The 21,384-nt window shown below is 38.1% G+C and overlaps 2 protein-coding genes across 9 annotated transcripts in view; both read right to left on the bottom strand.

Moving 5' to 3' along the window:
* The window catches only part of LOC126371090 (uncharacterized), a 355,308-nt gene that overhangs the window by 105,687 nt on the left and 228,237 nt on the right, over nt 1-21,384 (bottom strand). The gene's annotated exons all lie outside the window — the stretch shown is intronic.
* LOC126371123 (protein couch potato) overlaps nt 15,106-21,384 on the bottom strand; it is a 178,722-nt gene continuing 172,443 nt past the window's right edge. Inside the window, exons 7-9 of the mRNA XM_050016337.1 lie at nt 20,796-21,013; nt 19,509-19,719; nt 15,106-18,816 (exon numbers count right to left, since the gene is read on the bottom strand). Of these exons, the coding sequence (XP_049872294.1) occupies nt 18,781-18,816; nt 19,509-19,719; nt 20,796-21,013 (465 nt within the window). The 3' untranslated portion in view covers nt 15,106-18,780. The remainder of the gene's footprint in view (nt 18,817-19,508; nt 19,720-20,795; nt 21,014-21,384) is intronic.

Raw genomic sequence — 21,384 nt, 5'->3', positions numbered from 1 at the left:
CGAGATACCAGATGCTTGAATCTCTACGTGTCCACTTCTGGAGAAGATGGCACAACGAATATCTATCTGAATTGCAACAGAAAACAAAATGGCGTATACCTTACGAAAACATAAAAAACGATGCATTAGTCATCTTCAAGGACAAAACGCTACCGCCCATGAAGTGGAAATTGGGGCGAGTTATCAAATTATACCCCGGAAAGGATGGAGTATGCAGAATCGCTGACTTTCGAACACAAAGAGGAGTGGAACGGCGAGCACTGAACAAGGTGTGCCCCCTCTTACAAGGTGATGACGACGTGTCGGATGAACCCCTAACTAAGGCACCAGTTGCAGCAGCTGCATCTTCTTCGGCTCCGGCTGAAGAGGCCCCAAGATGTCTACGACAACCGCGCGGGCGGCGCGGGGTGAAGGGGAAACGCGGCGCGCGCGCGCGCGCCGGCCGCGGCGCCTCCACTTCCCATTAGAACCGATCGCGAACACACATGTACAGCGCATTTCATTTTTATTTTATTATAATTTTCTCAAAGTTAAAAGGCATTTCTCTTATCTTGTACCTTTATCGCCTACACGTAGGTACTTACATACTAAGTTGGTGGATGGTTGACATAGTAGGTAACTAATTACCTAATCTGTGGTGGTTGTGTTAGTTGGTTGTTAGTTATTCTAATGACAACAAAGAATACAATTATTTACTGTTTCAACTGTTTTAGGTAGATAATGGCCCTGATTCCTATGAGTAAATGAATGAATAACCCGGTCGAATCAAAAAGGTATCTCGCTGGTAACTTAATTCTGTCGGTTGTTTTAGATTTCTGCTTAAAATTGACGTGTATTCCATAAATTTTATGCCTGTTGATTATCCGTCCATTTAAGAATAAGAATAAAATAAATTTATAATTTACGATAGACAGAGAAAGAAATAGGATCGGTTCGTAGTGCCTACTTTGTAGGCCGCGCCGCCGCCGCGCCGCCGGCGTGCGGCGCGGGGCGCGCGGAGCGGGGCGTGCGGAGCGGGGCGCGCGGCGCGGTGCGTGTGGCCGTTGACCCGTTCGAGCAGCTGTTGTCTCCATTACATCGAAAATTTTCGATAATTTGTCATTATTGTTTTTTTTATTGAAATTTGGGTTCTATGCAGCTAAAAGCACAATATGGAATTGAAAATAATTAAAAACAAAACTCAAAATTTCATGAATTTTGCGACGGAAAATTCCACTAGATATTAACTCAGAATCATGGTCTGAATCATCCCTTTCAGTATTCGTTACGATGTCACTAACACCCGGTATATTTAATATGTGACTATTATATATTTTTTATGCGCACGCAATAAGTAGGTACGCGAGACGAGTGAAAATGCTATGATCAACAAAGATCCTTTATATCTTATGCTGCCGGATATTAGCAAGAATATCGAAGAGAGTATTTTTTAGAATATAAGTATCCAATATAAACATGAAATGAGCTTGTTGACTGTCTGCTGGGATAAGCTGCTTGTATTGCGCGGGGTACTACAACAACTGCGGACAACAACTAGAGCAAGTGAGCCATTTCTCAGCTGGTCGCCGCAAAGAAGATGTTTATCATTTCAAATGCAGACGGTATTTCCCTCCGAACTGTCTATTCAAGCTAAGAGAAAAGTTTTACATAATACCTACGATGATGCAGAAATATACATAAAACATTTCAAAAGTGCTTTATCAAAGCGATGGTTCTGTTATTAAAATTTTATAAAGCAATGCTGAGAGGACAGGCAGTAAATCGCTCTTCGTGTACTTTGGTACTCAATGTGACTGCTGTTCTACTACTAAACTTCGTTTGTATTATGTTTTGCAGCAGTTACGTCCTCATGGCGCGACTCGGCTTGTCTTTTCTTAATAAGTACTTAAGTATATTCTAAAATAGAATAAAAATTAGTTTTAGAAATAGATAAGTTTTATTAGGAATTTGATGCAGTCTAATAAATGAAATACATATATTGAGTGTCGCTTCAAGGACATTGTTAGGTCTGCGTTTCCAATAGGGAAGTACCAAAAAATAAAAGTTGCCATCATCGCCACATGCGAATCGGAATTAGCCGGAACTCTGTATTGGGAAGGAAGCCACATTTGCATTTCAAATACCACCTTATTGCACAGATTACTAAGGACATTTTTAAGAAATTGGGTACATGCAGATTTTTGTTAATTATTTAAATTATTATATCGTGTTCAATAAAAAATCATTGTATTAAAACTTTCTGTATTGTTTTGTTTATGTATGAAGTTAAATGATTTTACTTGTAATTTTCCATTGTTATTACAGGTCCTACCTACTAAGTGACTTGTAACGTCGTAAGATAAGCTCACGACTTTATTCCCAATAGGGCTAGTCAGACGTACATTCATCCGGAGATGAGATACGTACCCACGCCTTTGTTAGACCAACGTGATAGGTGGTGAGCAGTATTGCCGTCGATAGCAGTCGAGCCATTTGTGTTAGCTAAAATAGCACTTAAATTTACTTCTAAATAATTTAGAACGACGATTTCAATATCCTTACCCTAAAACAAAGAACTTACTAAAATAAAAATACTGTAAATATAGCTTTTTGGGCAGTTTTGCTGATAAGGCAAACGTTCGGCACTAAATGAGAAACAAACACTGATTTTGAGATGATAAAATGCGGACGAATGAAAAACAGAGCGTCGAAATTCTGAACTTGCATTTAGTTGTTGTACTTGTGAACTTACCTTATTTTTATAGTCTTATGAACTATTACAAATACTATTACTTATTGTGCCTATAAAAAATACAGTATTGATATGTACTTTTATATTGTAGAATCTAGGTTAAATAAAAAAGTTTGTCTAAAACTTAGCAAAATATTATTTTTTAATAAAAAATATTTTTTTCTCTTCTTTCTGAATGTATTTATGCTAATCTCAATTCTTCAGCAATACAAGCACCCGAGATAAGGCTCTCTTATTCTGAGCCAAAATAACGGCGTCGGTTCAAGCCGCGTCAATAAATCGTCTGCGGCGCGGGCGCGGGCTTTCGATGCACTTTTTGTAAAACGACAAAGAAGACTCGTTTCTCTATTAGCAGGCCACCGTTTGTTCAGTTTACTGTTGACGCTTCTCTGCGGATGGGAAGCGGCAGGCAATTTGTTGGTCAATCGTCAACGGCAATTAACTCCGATTTAGTCACAGTTTTTTATCTAAGGTACGTAAGCCCTCTAAAAAGATAAGATGGGCTTTAACAGACGTTAAAATTAGCATATTCCTAAGTCTACGAGTATTATTATTTCTTTGGTATGAAAAGCGGTAAAAGGAAGGGTTCATTCTAATCGAGAACGTTTACCACTACTTATGTATTGCTGCTGTTCTACTTCATTGGCGGTGGTAAGAATTTCCTACGCTTTTGCCGTTTTTCATTTGGAATCTCTACAACATGACATAACATAGCGTTGCGCCTGTATCTTTAGACAGAAGTGAGTATATACCTACGCACTTAAAAAAAATCTCGATGAATCTTGATGTTTTAATGGAATGCGTCTGTCCTTCGTTTGCAAATAGACGTTTCCTGCGTTTGGCGCCTCCTTGTCGCCTGTCCGGTTCCGGGAAGTTCCGGCGGTCAGCGGGAAACTTGCACCATGCGGATACTGTCTGTATTTAAGTTCCCAAGAACTTCGAAACAAGAGCTGTACTGATTAACTGGACTATATTTTTTCAGTCTTTAGTCAAACTGGAAATGAAACCATGTTTCTGACTTTTTCCAGTGTAATTCGTGATACAGAGCCACGTGTCGTGTCCGGACGTGCCGACACGCCCGCCATTACTGTGCGGCTCTCTCCACGGTAACGCTGCGAGCTACTTTATATTCGCGTGGGCGCACCACCACATTTCACCCTGGCACCGGGTGCTCTTACTATCCTGAACTTTGTTATTTCACGTACGGTTTTTCTTCCACTGGCAACATCCCTCGGCTATGTTCTAGAATATTAAATTCCTCAATATCTGTACTAATGCCGTCGACAATAATTGCGTTGACACAAGAGTGTTTATAATGTATTCAACTTTTCGCTTCCACAAGCGCTTTCGCTTCTGATCAAAACTGTGGAGTTTTGATCAGAATTCCTACGTAACTTTGAATGAATATTTTTTAAAGCAAATTAAACTATATAAAAACTACTATTGAAAACTGAAATTGCGTGTGTATCCACTGTTTAATCAAGCGTGCAGCGCGCTTAATACCGGTAGTTATTCCGGAAAATTCGATTGCGATGCAAATAATGCGTTTAATGAGTAGTAAAACAAATTCAATTAAAGTGTTTGAACGCAACAGTTCAGACCCTCGAGTCCGAAACCGAGCATGTAAACAAAGCATTCAATTCGTGCCCGCAGGCGTGGTGTTACACTTTTTGGTTGCAAGTTGATTTGTGCTGCTCTCAGCATTGGTGTAGCTTTGTTCAGCTGTTGCTTGCCGATTTCGTGTCTTAGATTTCCCAGTTCTTTAAGCTTTTAGTTTTTTAGTTTTCACGTTCTCAGAAGATTATTTTTACTTTTTGCGTTTATTAATACTGCAGTAATTTCTGTAATTTTGTAAGTATGATTAATTGGAAAAACCTAAAGGATTTAAAACTAGGAAAAGACAGTTAAATTACACACCACAATACATACGTACTTATAACAACAATACTTAGTACTTACTTCATTAGGTATTTGAAATTCATTTCACTGGTGGATTGCTGACGGCGTGCGTAATGCTTGGCATACACAGACAAATCCTGGAAAGTGGAACAATGGTGTTCAATGGATTTTGTTGCCGGTTTCATACAAAATCATATAAAAGTAGCTGTCTGCTCTCGACTTTGTCCGCGTGGACTTCGGTTCGGTTCGCGGCAGGTTTTTAACGTGATTTTCGGGATAAAAGCTATTCTATGTTCTTCCATAGGTCATAAACTATCTCCTTACCCGATTTCATTTAAGTCGGCTTAGCCGTTTAAGCGTGAAAGTTAACAGATAAATATAGTTGCTTTCGTGTTTATAATATTAGTGTGGATATCATCGTGCATTAGTCCAATTGTTCCGTTATTGAAAAATAATAATAACAATAAGGGCGCCTTTCAAAAGTCCGGGACTCCATAGGCCCGAGGTATGGAAATTATATACTTACAAATACTAGTAATAACAATAAAACGCTTATTACACACAAATTTACAAGACATTATAAATATTTTTTGGTTAGGTATTGTTTATAAAAAATTTTGACTACTGAACTAGCTATGAATTACTAGTAACAAAACTGTTCAGTTAACAAATAAGTAATAAACGATGATAAAATATTACAAACCAGTTTTGTTGCTAGTAGTACATAGTTGGGTAGTCACCATACTTTTGTAAACAATAACCAAACATTATTTACCTGGATTTGTGAGCATCCAGCTTAATTCTCGTGTAATTAGGTGAGGTAATTGGCGACCCACATGCGGCCTACAGGCAGACTCTTTTGAAACCATCTCTTTTGATGTACAGCATAACAGTGATGATTTATCCCTCATTACTGCCGCCGCTCTATTTATTTATACTAGCAATGTTATTTGGGTTAGCCACTAAATTACGCGTTCTTCTGTTCAGTTCGGAGTAAGGTGTCTGTGAAATTGTGAACAGCTTTGGCAGGTGTGGGTCAAAATAACGGGTGTACTGTTGCACTGCAAACACGCAATATTAGTTCTTCTATTCCGTGGTTGCAAATGTGATTATTATAATTTCTCCCGTTTTATGCAGGTACATACAACACACACATACATAGATGAACATCCAGGTACGTTGTGGTACGTTTCGTATACATATTTGTGTATTCATATTTGCGACAGTACACCCGCCATTCTGACCTTCACCTGCCGAAGTTGTCCACAATTTTACAGACACCTTACTCGCAATTGAATAGAAGAACGCGTAATTTAGTGGATAGTAGTAGTTTCATATATAAATAATAGAATTCCTTCCCTGAATCCATTACAAGGGCCCCACCACCACCTTCAATTTAAGAGCCACGCTCTTGTCGGTGCAGCATTTTCCATGCTACTTTTTTAGGGAAAAATAGGGCACTGGTTTCCCTCTTGCCTCTTGTTCTTGCATTAGCCGTCCTTAAATTCTTTTAAAAGGCAAGTCGAGTAGCACTTTCTCAACTTTCTCTCCTCTTCTTTATAACGTCTTTTTCTTTTTCTCCATTCTTCTCACATCTTCTTTATAAAGTAAAAATATTTGTACTTTATTTTATTTCGTTGCTTATGATGACAATGTCCCCGATTCCTGTAAACACTTCCTAATTTAACTTTATGTTTTACCTGTCATTTTCTTATCCGCCGAAAAGGTAAGATGACAGATAATTGACAGATATAAATTTTAATGAATCAATGAATAACCCGAATCGAATAGGCATCACGCTGATATGTAACCCGTATGACGTGTGCTATCAACTTGATTCTGTCGGCATATTAGCCCAATGTATACATTTTAGAAGGTAGTTTAAATTTCTGCATAAATTGACGTGTGTCCCATAAATTTTATGGCTTTCAATTACTTACCCGTCGCTTTCCTTTTCGGCGGGTAAGAAAATGACAGGTATAACTTAAAAATAAAATTAGACAGTGTGTACTGGAATTAGCACCATTAGTCGTCGTAGACGCGAAATGGTCTCAGGGTGGAGTTGTTTTACTTACATTTTACTACGGATTGCAGATTTGTGAAATAGTTTGTGACGTTCAGCAATGTGGACGGAGCCTGTGTTCGCGTAGTAAAATAACAAGCATGATCTTACTTATAAACGTTCTTATTAAATATTTAATGTAGGTACTATTTTTCAAACAATTTAATGAACCGATTATATTATACATTATATATCATAATCGACAGCATTTTTTTTAGTGACGTAACTTGTACACATACTTGGCCGGATAAATGGGAAGCGCTGAGGCCTCTCACCCGGTACATAAAACAGATATTCGCCAGTTCTTGTCCACTCCGATATACTAAAAAAAAAACATGCGGTAATCGTAGTGTGATGTTAATGTATAGAGTACAATCTGATCCTGTTACGTTTATTATTCGTAATAATGACATGTAGAAGAGGAGCTCGGTGGCGCAGCGGTTAACGCGCTCGGTCTGCGATTGTTCAAGGAAAGCAACTTTCGCAAAGGCCGGTCGTAGGATGGGTGACCACAAAAAAAAGTTTTCATCTCGAGCTCCTCCGTGCTTCGGAAGGCACGTTAAGCCGTTGGTCCCGGCTGCATTAGCAGGCGTTAATAACCATCAATCCGCACTGGGCCCGCGTGATGGTTTAAGGCCCGATCTCCCTATCCATCCATAGGGAAGGCCCGTGCCCCAGCAGTGGGGACGTTAATGGGCTGATGATGATGATGATGACATGTAGAAAAAAGTTTCTCGCACAGGAATTCTGAATTTAAATGTAGTATTTTAATATTTGCTGTTGTAAAGCAATACTGTGCAGGAAAGGAGATAAAACGAGTATTGCAGGGAGACGCCTCGAGGACGTGCCGCCACGTGCCGGGCAGTAAACTACTGCAAACCCAGCCTTGCATTGCACATAGTCTAAATTTTTCTTCCCTTTAGCGAATGATATTAGATATCGGAAAGAAAATTGTAATATTCCAATTTTTTTGTGTGTTCCAGAAAATCCTTGTTTTGTTGTGATTGATAATATACTTATAACCTTTAGTATGTTCAGTATATGGATTCTCCGTTATTTTGCGTTTTCGTTTATTTATTTTATCAACATCTCTTTGAATGATGGGTTCACCGTGCGGTTCACCGTATCCGTTTTGAGACGAATGCCAGAAGTAAATACTTGTCTTATGATTGTGATTGACGACTGACTAGAAGACGTGTGGCTCTGTCCACCCCGATAGGAATACGGGACTCATTTGTCAAGCATCTGTAATTGCTGCTTAAAAGATTGGGTTCTATTAAATTATTTGTAATAAGTATTATATTCTTTGTTGTATTACACACATTAACAAGAAAATATGTTAAAGATGTGGTAAGTACATATTTTTTTATTTAAAATGAGGCTACTGCTTACATAACATAAACAGCCTATATACGTCCCACTGCTGGGCACAGGCCTCCCCTCAATCAACCGGAAGGGGTATGGAGCGTATTCCACCACGCTGCTCCAACGCGGGTTGGTGGAGGTGTTTTTACGGCTAATAGCCGGGACCAACGGCTTAACGTGCCCTTCGAAGCACGGAATCATCTTGCTATTTCGGACAATCAGGTGATTCAAGCCTGAAAAGTCCTTACCAAACAAAGGACAGTCTCACAAAGTGATTTCGAAAATGTCCCCATCGGGAATCGAACCCGGACCTCCAGATCGTGAGCCTAACGCTCTAAACACTAGACCAACGAGACTGTTATCTTATAAAATAAGTAGGTACGTAGCCGTTGCATAAGCCAAGTCACAGGTCTTCGGCGGTGCAATAATACCTTACTCCGATGAGATAAGGGTTAGCAAGGTCGGTCATTGGTCACACTCACTCGTTTTCACACGAACACGATTGAAGAATAAGATTAAAAAGGACTATCTGTGCATACCTACTGGTCCTAAGATGTTGGAAGTAAATGACATTTTCTATGTGGGAAAGGATCCAATTAACCCTTCACTATTCGTTCGGAGTAAATTGGTCCAGTCTCATGAAATCATTTCAGGTGTGCAAACTAAAAATGTATAAAAAGTGTAAACTCCACCATATTTACTACCCCATCTGCATTTAGGTTAGGTATATGTTGATAGAAAATACATTATAGTTATCAATTGTCGTTGTATCAACTTGCGTCGTCTCCCTCGTCTCTCGATGAAGATTTATACACTGCCTGCGCTAAAACAAGTTAAACGCCTCTGAATTTAGTGGTGGCAATCTCCCCAGAGGACAATTCGTTAGGTAAAGACATCTTCACTGCATCGGCTAAAGAAATACTTATAGGTACGATAAGCTGCAAAAGTCCAATCAGTTTCTTGCAAAGTATTAAATCAACTGGTTACATGTCGTTTCTGTAATAGAACAAAAACACCTACAAACTAAAGGTTCATAATTTCACCACTGTTTACAAATAATTCGCTGGGCTCAGTGATTGAACTTTTTTTTGCTCTTTGATTGTACATTATATTTTGTGGGAAACAGAAATAGTACTAAAAATGTAACATAGAGCAACACGGACCTTTGACGGACCATAGCCATAGCGTTAGTTGTAATGCAATAATAGAGATTTTGAATTATAAATAATACGACAATACGACGTCCGGGCGAAAAATATCTAAGGCGACGGCGCAAGAATTGTTTCTGTACCGATCATCTGAAAACTGAAGCGTGGCGGAGTACGTTCTGTGCTCCATTTGTTGATATTATAAACCAGTCCGGTTGAGCAGCACATTAGTTATGATTAATTTGTAAGTTTTTCTTCGAAGATTTTTTATTCATTTTCATGCATATGACACCCGCAGCAAGACAGGGAACGGCTATAAAATATTCAACATGCGCCCGATTCCGTTTTTCAGTATCTCCCAGTCTCTTTTAGCATATTAGAGAGAGGCCTCACGATACGATGCCCCTCCGTTGTCACATCTAAACGGTGACGCTCCGGCGTTATTTATTTATTCATTTATTTAATGTTCGGAGAAACAACAGCTATAATTAATTTAGTAGCAACTTATGGTAAAAACAGAAAGCCAATTATAGTTATATAAATAGTCACGACACGTTGATATCATAGCGGCGTCGCACTGGAGCGGTTTGTGTGGCCTCTCTCTTACGGCGGACTTCTCATAACTTGATGCATATAAAATAGATGTAGGAACAACCCTTGTGACAAATGCAACGAATAAGTTTAGTTCAGAAGAAAGCTAACACTAACTACACACACTAACGTTATCTTTGTAAATTACTTACATTCAATAGCGATGCAGTTTGGGGCCTTTGGGGATATTTGTAATGTGTTTTTTGGTAAAAATTAAAGAGTAGTTTTGAGTTGCATAATCAGAAGATGGGGGAATATTTTGTGTTAAAGTTATCGACTTACTTAAAGTTGACGACAAAAAAAAATACTAACCTACACCATCCCACTGCAAAGGCCTCTCTCCCTTTATTCCACTCCTCCCAATTGACAAAAACATGACCTTCTAAAATATATGAAATCAGTAATTATCATAGATAAAGTTGTTGAAGGTCAATGTAACATTTTTGAATTTACGTCATTTCGCAAGGTGTTATGGCTGAGGAGAAGAAATGACAAGAAATTGCAACAGCAACACATCTTTTAAAAACCAATGAGGTTATACATTAATCTTATAATAATAAGCTTTTTTACATAAAGTAAGCTTCACATTGATCATTATGAGAAAATTCTTCAAGCATTCCATTTACTCAATAAATGTATTGTATTTCTGTAACTTTGTCATCTATATAAGTAGATTATTTAACTCTGTATTAAGTACTTACCTATTTTCTCATTCAAATATACTCATTCGTTTGACGTCTTTACTCAGACATTGCTGATTTCAGGCGCTTGTATATGAAGGCTACTATGTAAGTAATATTCTACATGAACTTGTCTGTGAAGTTCGTTGGAATTGTGTATTTGTGTGCTTCATAGAATCATAGTTTTATCTGAAATTTAGCTTGAAACCCTGCGAAGCTCTCGTTCATAATCCTACTACGGAATAAGCTCTGTTGGAACTAATAAAAGTAGTTTGAAACGCATACGCAGGTGTTCTGTACTTTCCAGAAAACTTTAATATTCGGCCACAATCTAGTTCAGTTTGGTATTTTTTGGAACGAAACCAATTTCGACAGTTATTCAGCAGGAAACTCTGCATGCAAAGGTAAGCTTTACCTATTCCTCTATAGTATTTGGCTTAATAAAAGTTTAAAGAAATCACTATTGCTTTGTGATATGAAACATAAAACAGAACACAACACGCCTGTGTTCCGCTCCAAAAGTTGATTTAAAAATCGATGTATAATATTGTTTCTGACCTAGATTACGAAAGTAGAAGATATTGTGTGACTTCATATAAATATTATATTGCATCATCATTCGGAATGTAAAAAGGAACGAATATTTATAATTATGTGTATTTTCGATATCGATAAGTCGAATCTTCAATTTCCTAAGAAATCCTCAGATGTGAGTCTTTGATGTGGCAACATTCTCAGACATCTGGGATACGTCTTTCAAATGTTGAAGCGACCGAAATGATACGCGATTTAACGGATCAACGTTCTGTTTACGGTAGCTCTCGTGGTTATATCCGAAACGTACAAATAAACATGTCTGGAGATACACAAATACATTTGTGTGTATGTTTCAGCTGATTGCCTTGTTCAAGTGCCCACCTATCTACAGTTACAACTACTTTCACTTTCTAGGTCTACGGTTCTTTTTAATGACATTACAACCGACTTGTAGATGTAGTGTAGGTACTTTCGTATATATCCACATTATTTTGTCTACATTACCATAGATAATCCGTACATCTATAATTACCAGACACAACGTGATTTTCCTTTTAGTTTAAGTTTGCTCAGGATGTTATTGCAGAATGTTACCTATATTTTATTGTTTTAGGTAATTGTTATGATACTTTTTAATACTAAAGCCTTGCTATAAGGCGCAAAATCGAATAATGTATTTTTACTTCATAAAATGAAGTAGTATTCTTCTAGTAGCAGTACATACTTCTCGTGTTAGTTTTGAACTGGACTTCACTTTGATCTTTTGTATATCGATATATATTATAAAGAACTTACCATGGCATACTTACGAACTGAATCATATCACACTCGTGCCGGCGGTGTGTGAGTGTAGACTAGCCATTCCTCGGTAATACAGATTCTATTTATTTCATTATAAACGATACCCAGATTCGTGTGCTAAGAAAAAAACATATATTATCCCATTATTCAATCATTTCAGATGCCATATAATAGTACACAGGCAGTCAACTAGACTGACTATCGAAAATTATTGTCCTCGTGTTGCCAAACTGTTGTGTTGAACGAAAACTAGGGTGTGAGTTGTAAACGTGTTTTAGAGTATTTTCTACATATTTAACGATTAACTTTCTCAATTTGTCCCTGCTTACTCTGTTTCTTTACTATGAAGTCACATCGTAATATGGAGCATGTAGAAAGTGGTATGCCCTGCTCTCTGCATACCCGAACGGGAAACAATCGTGATTTTATGTACGTACCTATGTAAAGAGCATGACCTATTACCGTAGAGCACACTAGCCGACTGCGTCAAAGACGACAGCAGGTGCACTTAAATCAACTGGTGTAGCCAGCAACATTGTTGTTCATACATTAGCAAAACTTAATTAAAGTACTGGCTGTAAACTGTTTTAACGAGTGGACCAAATGGAGCCCAGGCAATTTGCAAAGTAGACCAAGTCCTTTAAAAGTTTGTCCTCGTGGGGCACATAACGTGCTGTCAGGAGACGCCGCGACGAGCTGAGGCATTAGCCTATCTCTGTTTCTAGCTATAACCATAAAGCCTGACATGATATCCATAGGTCGGAAATTCGGTGGCATATTTACCAAAACTTGAAGGTAGTACATAATATAGAGTTGATATTACCGTTCCCGTTTATCATATTGCAATATGGCAGGTACCTTGAGGGCTTTCAATATAAGTGAAGTGCTACACCATCATAAGTAATAAGGCGGAAAATTTTACCTAGTGTCTTTCAATTAGTTTTTTAAATGTAGGATATAGATACATAAACTCATGAATATTTCCCGCCGTAAAATACAAAACGAACGAACTAAGAACGAATTCGAGCGATGGAATACAAATATTAACATTAATATAACACATTCTATAAACAGTTTTCATATTAAACAATAATGTCACATAAAACATATACTTATTTGAAAACGTTAAGAAAGATGGAAGGATCTTCTGTTAGGCACAATCGAGTTCTATAATTTCATGGTAAAGCTTTCGTCATCTTGACGGTCACGAATTTCCGACCTAGGTGTAATGATAACAGATAGGTAGGTATTATTTATATTATTACACCTATATTTAACGATTTCATAGATGTGTTCTCGGAGCGTTTCTTACTCTGGGTTCCTTCTCGTTTCATTCTCACACCTTCTGAAGCATTTCATACTTACGTTCCATTAGATTTTGTAATTACTATCGTTGAGTGAATGATAATACTAAAGTATGGTAAGAAGAGTGTTCTTTGATGTGTTTTTAGTAAAGAGAAGTCATATTATTCCATATTATTGAGGCCATATGGTATACAGACATGCTTCTTAAAACGGGAGCGCCGGTTCAACCCCGGCAGGTACTGGATTCGCACCAATCAGTTATTAATTTATCCTAAGTGCAGTTTACACTAACATAGTTGCCTCGACCATTATAGACGGCGCTACGGCTCACCACCTATCGCGTTGGTCGAACAGAAAGCTCGGTGAGTTGTGGGTATTTAGTTCATTTTTACGATGGATGTACCTCTGACTACCCCATTGGGAGGTAGTTGTGAGCTTATGTATGTTATGTACATGAATATGTTGTGTATGTTTATGTTGGTTACCTATGCAGGTCTACTGGGAATCGACTGTATATTTCAGCACTCCAGTTGCGTAACTTGCTCCATATATACTCATTTCCCTGACAACAGCTCGCAGTTACAATATTTCACTACTTTGTGACTGGACTAGCTGTTATTGGATTCAGGGCAGCTATGATTAACGTTTCTTATAAAATGTATGCCTGCCCCAAAAGGGAAATCCGGTGTTAATTAATTAGTAACACAATTTAACTCTGGCTCACGGTTGGAGGGTAATGTGATATTAATGATATTCGCAGCAATTTGCTGCGGCCACAAACGAGGTCGCTCCAAGTTTTGACTGTCTAAATAATTACCAGCGCACAACGCTCCACTCACGCTAGTTTCACCACTCCAAACTTAGTGCTAATTAGCTTGTAACTTTGCTTAAGAACACATGTTTTGAGGAGCTTAATTTCCTTTATACTTTAAGACTCAATATGATGGTATACATCATCAGTGTATCAAGGTACTGCGATTGACATTTATTTAAAAAAAAAAAACGTGTGAAAAACTCAGAAAGAAACAAGGGATAATTTCTCACATAATTTTATTCCCAATCTTTGGACCCTATAATGCTTTAAAACTAATAATAACATAAATACAACACTGCCATTAATTATTATTGAAACCAAGAGACTTCATAGCCATTTCACCGATATCATTAACGAGTGATTAAGTCTCCTTTGTAAAACCAATTTACAAAACATCGATACGAAAACTATTCCTTATCAAAATAATTTAAATTAGTTTTACAAGAGGACGCACAAAGCAGTAAGTCTACAAAGCAAAGATCAAAAAAGCTCAACTGTCAATTATTATCTAATCTCAGTAATCCTAAACTAGACACTAACTTTCGAATATTACAGAATACCGACAAAAATGTGAAACATAGTGACGTTTGTAACAAGTTGAGGACTAACTTATTGATTGGGACAGATCCGTTGAATTAATGACCAGTTGAAACAGACTGCAGCCGAGCAGCTACTGGAGTCGTTGGAGACTTGCACAAGTTGCCCGTGCGCACGACCAACAGGGTGTTCACGGAATAAAAACTTCGATTGAGGATGAGCTCAAATTTATTTGAATTATAACAATGACGTGTCCAATGTCACAATACTCCATGAAGTAAGAAAAGAAAATTAATGAACATCTATAAAAGTTGTAATAATGATATAATTAAGCTAAATTTATCACTATTTTTACAATGTCATTATGTTTTTCTTAAACCACAATAACACTTTACCTCTGCTCTAAAAGCATTTAAATAATCCAAGTCACACAAATCTAACAATTAATTACTAACTATATAGTTTGTAAGGTTTACTTTGCTCGATATACAAATAAGTTTCAGCAATGCACTAAATCTTGCTGAAATTAAAACAAGGTCATTAATACTGAATCCGAAGCGAACTGTTAAAATTAATTTGGTAATTAAGCCATATTTTAATCATCATTTTAATCATTTTAATAATCATCATAGTCTAAAATAACAATAAAAATAACATTTAAAATCTATGCAGCGATAAGTTAAAGTAAATCCAAACTTGCGCGACACTACTCGGGTACTATGCGTAATGATCCATTATAAACACAATCTAATTCACATTATTATTTCGTCAACGTACGAAAACAACACTTAGTATGTATTTGATACTCCAAACGATTATTTTGTTTCTTTTATTCTATTCATATGTATCTCTTAGATTAGTATTTAACTAAATTTATTAAGGGGCACAGAATTGATATGTTTCCGATGCACGGCGTTTGTTTGTTACCGCTTCACTTAACCTAACTTGCAAGGCGATGCTACACCCCTACTCTACCCTATCACATGCGAGCCAATGTCACGCGCGCGGCTCCTACTCACCACCACGACCATCGCTGGTCGTTACTGACCATCTCTAACCACTCCGTCTACCCGATTTCACAGTAAACGTTAACAAAATATAGCTTTTACGCTTCGTCTGTTCGATGCCGAGAGGTAAATCAACTGGAGCTACACGCAAGCGAAGGTTACTTTCAGAGGATCCGAATTGCCAAGTGATAAACATCATTAAAACAAATTTCGAATTTAGCGTGACATACAGCCGATTGCATTATAAGTAGTAGACGATAATACAGAATAAACGTCTCTATGAAACCGCTCTTTACTTCTAATTACACATTAATATTACACGATGATATGTATCGAGTAGTCCCGCAAAAGGTGACGTAGCCGTGTCCGCAGCCACTGGACGTCTCTTACTCGCTATCTACGGTTGTTGGACGGAATCATGGCGGCGGCGGCGACTCTCGCGCAGTCCACGCCCGCGCCATCTTGACGCTGCGCCGCTCTATGCGCAACAGTCGTGCAACAAGATGGCGGCGATCACGTGCAAACCAAACGTCTAGTATTTCAATGGCTTCAGATATCTATATCAGATCATTCTTGCAAGAGAGCTTTTTCGTTATAATTCGCTAAAGCCATTGAAAGACACCAAGACAACAGAAAAGAAAAATCTAACTTTTCGTTGTATTTTAGTCTGCGGTCGAGTACACCGACGCCGAAGGTATGGGAGATCACTACTACATTATTACACAATTACTTACATACGAATTAGCATTACATATCGAATAAAATAAGTAAACATTGACTTAGCTTAACTATTAAACCGACAATGTATGACGAATATAAGAGAATCTGACATTTTACACAAATTACATAAAATTTGTTGTTCATGTTGTTCAGTGGGTATTATTAACATTTGTGATATTTAATTAAAAACGTAGATAAATAGAAACATAGTTAACAGTGTTATGTAACATATTTGGTTCTAGTGAGATGACAAATAACGTGCAAACGTGTAAAGGCATCTTAATTCTGCACTGTGTGCGTAATCCACACAGTGCAGGGATTAGATACAACCTATCATTTGATGGTAATTTTCATATTTTTGTCCTGAATAGCCAGATTACTTTTGGAATTTCAACAATGTTTCGCGTCTTTTTACAAAACTTTATTGCCAGTACATTTGCCTACAAAATATAAGTTTGGTACGGTCTGAGGTTAGTATTAAAATTATATTGTATATCCTTTATCTTTGGTCTTTACGCCACGACGTTCGGTACATTGTGAAAGTTTAGTTATTATAAACAACGTATAAAATTTTGCTAAGTCAAAAATTGACGAAATTTCTATCATATATTGACTAAGAGATTTTCATAAGAATTCACATGCGGAATCTCCGGCGACGTACCGTCGTGAATACCTCGTATAATATATTTTGTCGCTTCAACATTTAACCCAAATATCCAAAACCTTATTATTATAGCCTAAGCAGGGATTTTTTTTTACTTTTTTTTTTGTATAATTTTTACATGTTTTCATCAGCAGAATACGTCACTACCTACAATAACATTAAGATTTCATTTTTTGGTTTATTGCTATCTCGCTCGCACGGTTGTACAGTGTGCTCGTAGCGTACTGCGTAGTTACGCCCGGCGTTACGCGACGCGCGACGCCGCGCGCCGCATGCAACTTGATAGGTAACTAAGTATTCCTCTGTATGCGATAGTCAACTAGCTAAAAATAAAAAATATATTAATCTTCCATTTGATTACCCTAACACTTCAGTAAATTTAAATTTCATTACATTGTTTCATTATTATGTATGAATAACTTTCATTAAATAGTAATGTAACTATGCTGATTTTCTACAATAAATACCCTTATCTAGTTATAGTATTGACCTAACGATTACACAATAAAAAGTAACTACTAAATTTTAAATTAGATTATTACCAAAAAGCTCGTCAAAGCATGCAGATAGTAGAATAATTGTTTCACTATTCAGCGTTGGCGCGCTCGTCGCCAAATATTTAATTACAATTAATTAATATAATGATTACATTTAGTTATTAAACTCTCATAAGGCCAAGGCTAAATTCTCGCAACAAGACTGAACTGGTCTCGATAGTATCGCATCGCACACTAACCGTAAAGACAACTAGGGCCGTCCGAGCGGGCCCGGAACAAGGGGTCCAAATCACAAGGTTTAACTTGTATCGAAAATTTAGGAGAAACTTCGCAAGGCACAAGAAATATTGGTGTGTTGTCGTATAAAACAGACGTAGAAGGAAAGGAGCCCGCAGAAGGAGAGCGGCGCGATGCGAGTCGCGACTGAGTTCAGCGAGGTGCACTCCTGCGCACTGAGGGCCGCGTGCCGTATCGCGCGGCTGCTCGACCCAGCACCCGCTTACCGCTACCCTACCAACTGGCTGGTACCACCAGTATACACCTCAGTACCAGTCCCCCACACACAATCTTTATCATTATTGCAATAATTCCAGTTATAGGTAGAAAGGATCGTAAGACCAACACTAGAGTGCCAGCGCTTTAACGAGTGATTGAACATTATAAAAATTACTAAGAAAGTAAGTATTAGGTAAATATAATTTGAAATAGTCATGAAATTCATTTAATACACTAACATTATCGAGGCTAAAACAAAAGTATCGTAATTATTACATACAACTTCATTAAAATCATTCAACTTGAAATATTATATTTAACAAAACGTAATCTTTCTATGAAGGGCACCTTTGGTTTTTAGCTTATTCGAATGAGATATTATCCTAAAATGTTTAATTTCTGGTAATACACTATATTCATAACAAATCCTCTCAGTTGTATACATCGGCCTTGTAGAAACGAATATACAAACATTCCCGTACAATAAGTTAGTTGTAAATAAATCGTATAATACACAATAAAAATGAATAATATTAAATAAACAGATTACATTTCTATGAAATTAATAATTTCAAATAATAATATTTTATGAACGGTAAACAATAACCTGGAATGTTAATAATAATACAATAACCCTTTATACTAAATTTGGTATAATAAACGAAAAGATACACCACACCACCTCTGACGCTATTGAGACGGAAACATAAGTGAGAAGGAGATAGAGCGACCTACTTATCTTACGAGAGGGTCGTCATCGGTGACCCGTACATCTTGATCCATTGTTATCCGCAGTGTTGACACGCGCTGTAGCTGTAGGTAGTGTTCGCTCCGTCTCCTGGGAGTACAGTTCCGATGCGATGCAGAGGATCAAGATTGCGCGTCCCTCAGTTAGCTGGTTGTCAAGTGCCGAGAGCCACGAACGAGCTAATGCTGTTCGCCCTCTTCTCCGCCTTTGGCTCCCTGGTAATCAGACAACACTGTATATTTCACACTCTTTATTACAAGAATTGAAAAATCCTTCAAAAGACTTAGACCAGAGTAAAGACTGTTTATTATTAAGCAGGCATTATGTAAGTACTAGTGCACTGTGCAGATGGTGAAGACATTTATAACTTCAACGATGTGAAATCTATGTTCATCCGTCCAATTAAATAAGTCACAATATTAAATCATAAGTCTCAAGAAAAAAGAACTTAAACCTTTCGCAATACTTTATATATATATATATATATTATATATATAATATGTTTAAGTATACAGATTTAATGATTAACACTTCGTTATGTTCTTTTGGAAGGAATGTTAATAAAAACTGAAAAGATTATCCTCGAATATACCATTCAATGAAATACTTTTCAGTGAATGGGTCAGTTTTTCCGTGGAACATAATGAGCTTCCGCTGTCATGTACTGCCAAGTTAACTAGCATAAATAGCTGCAGAAGACTTCGGCCAGAAGCCTTTAATTTGCAGACATATTTGAACCAGTAGCCCTTTTTGCAAGCCATCGTTGCAATTCTAGACAGCCAGAATAAACAGCCAACCAACCACATTGGTACCTAAGAGTTCTGAACTCGTTTAAAGGAATCAGCATTGTCATCTTGGGACAATTGGGGTAGCAATATCAAAGTGTTGAAACAGTGCGCGTGCATACTTCATGTGCGAGAATCCAGCCGTTGTGTGCCATCTTATGCCTGGCGTATTCAAGATGGATGGCGCCCTCGGAGCTGAGGAGCAGGGCACCCTGCAGGCGCGCCATGGCGGCGGCGGCGTCGGCGGGGGCCGCGAAGTCCACGAAGGCTACCGGCCCGCTGCTGCCACCGTTGGAGCCGCTCAGCAGCCGCAGTCGCGTGAACCCGGCGCAGCTGTACACACTCACACGTGTCCGACTACCCACACTCGCACCCCCCCACTCAACGCTTGACAAGTGTGGCTTTGTTACCTAGTAGCTACTGTACGCGTACCTAGTTCCGAATGACGCGGTCTATTATGAATAACGTATGGTTGCACTTGCTCGTTCGAGTGTCTCATTTCGTGAGTAGCTTAGTGATAATAAGTTACTCTACGTTCGAAATTAATTGATTCCATTCAATCAAATTCATCCAGTTTTCTTATAGCAAGAGTGATTAGCGGATGGTCGTAAAAATAAATTTTGATCCGCTCAAATAATAAAAACAAAAAGTAAACAGTGCAACGTTGACATTTGATTCAGTTTACAGGACGACTGTTGTGAAGTGCGACACAAATTGTAACTGAAAGTGATATTTATTGCGCTTATCATGTAGTGTCGTGCTATACGGCTAGTTCCAGTGACAAGTGTGAAGATAGTGACGTCTGTCATGCTGTGGGTACGGGTGCAGGCGTTTGCTTATCACACAAATAATCTAGCTTCGTTACGGTCAAAGTCATTCAAAAGCTACATTATTTGTATGAATTATATCAGAACATAAAATTAGGCGACTCAATACTTAGACGACATAGTGATTCGGTGCGACATGCACTGTGGAATACAGTTTTGATTATATTATAGAGTTGATTATCTTAGTCAATCACTTGATTAATATTTTTTGTATGACCATGCATGTGGTTTATGATTTAAGACTGTAAATTTAGGAAATGTAAATGTCTTCATATTAAAAAATCAGTGAAACAAGATTTACGCTACGGCGAATGCATAATAAGTATTATGTATTCTTCAATTTTGATTCCAGTCTTAAACCATAGATTAGACTGTATACTATAATATAGGCAGAAGTCGAAAACGATTCGAAAACAATAAAGAGGAATTGGGTTGCTAATATGAATGTCCCTCGATTGTGTATATCGTACACTATCTATTTCAAAGAATGCACGGCATCAGATATGTACAAAAATTCCTCTTTAATGATTTTCGAAAGCTTTCGTCTTCTGTTATCATAGACTAGCAGCGATAAGCGCGTACCTGCTAAATATTTCCTTGAGCTCGTGCTCGGAGACAAACTGGCCGAGGTTGGCGACGAAGAGGGTGGAGCAGGGCGGCTGCGCATGCGCGGCGTGTGCGGGGTGCGCGGCGTGGTGCGCGTGCTGCGCGGGCGCGTGGCCCGGCACGCCGGGGACCGCCGCGCCCGGCGAGCCCAGCGCCGGCGCTGGCAGCACGCACGCGCCCAGCGTCAGGGGGGTCTGCCCGTAAACATACTTCGTACAATTTATCGATATCATTCTCATAAACGCGTGATGCAATGCTACAGTGATTGACTTGACATGAGTATCCACTTGCCCTAAGAGAGACCTAATAAGTCTGTATGCTTATGTTAGTGCACTGACTGTAGAACGGAAGGGACTCTTGAGTGTGTCCATCGAGAGTAGGACACTTTTAAGTCAAGACAGGGACTGTTTTAAGTCAAAATTTTATGACCATTTCAAACTCTTGATTAACCCAATTGGAGATATAGTCGTGCCGTATATCTTATGTGTTAAGACTTTTAATTTAGCGTTCCCAGTCTGATTGAGACTATGTTCTTGTTGTAAAGCAGCGTAGCACAATGCGTACT

The sequence above is a fragment of the Pectinophora gossypiella genome, chromosome 12 (assembly GCF_024362695.1).
Source record: "Pectinophora gossypiella chromosome 12, ilPecGoss1.1, whole genome shotgun sequence".
NCBI classification, from domain to species: Eukaryota; Metazoa; Arthropoda; class Insecta; order Lepidoptera; family Gelechiidae; genus Pectinophora; species Pectinophora gossypiella.
The sequence above is the reverse complement of the archived record's forward strand: the minus strand, read 5'-3'. Positions and strand labels throughout refer to the sequence as shown.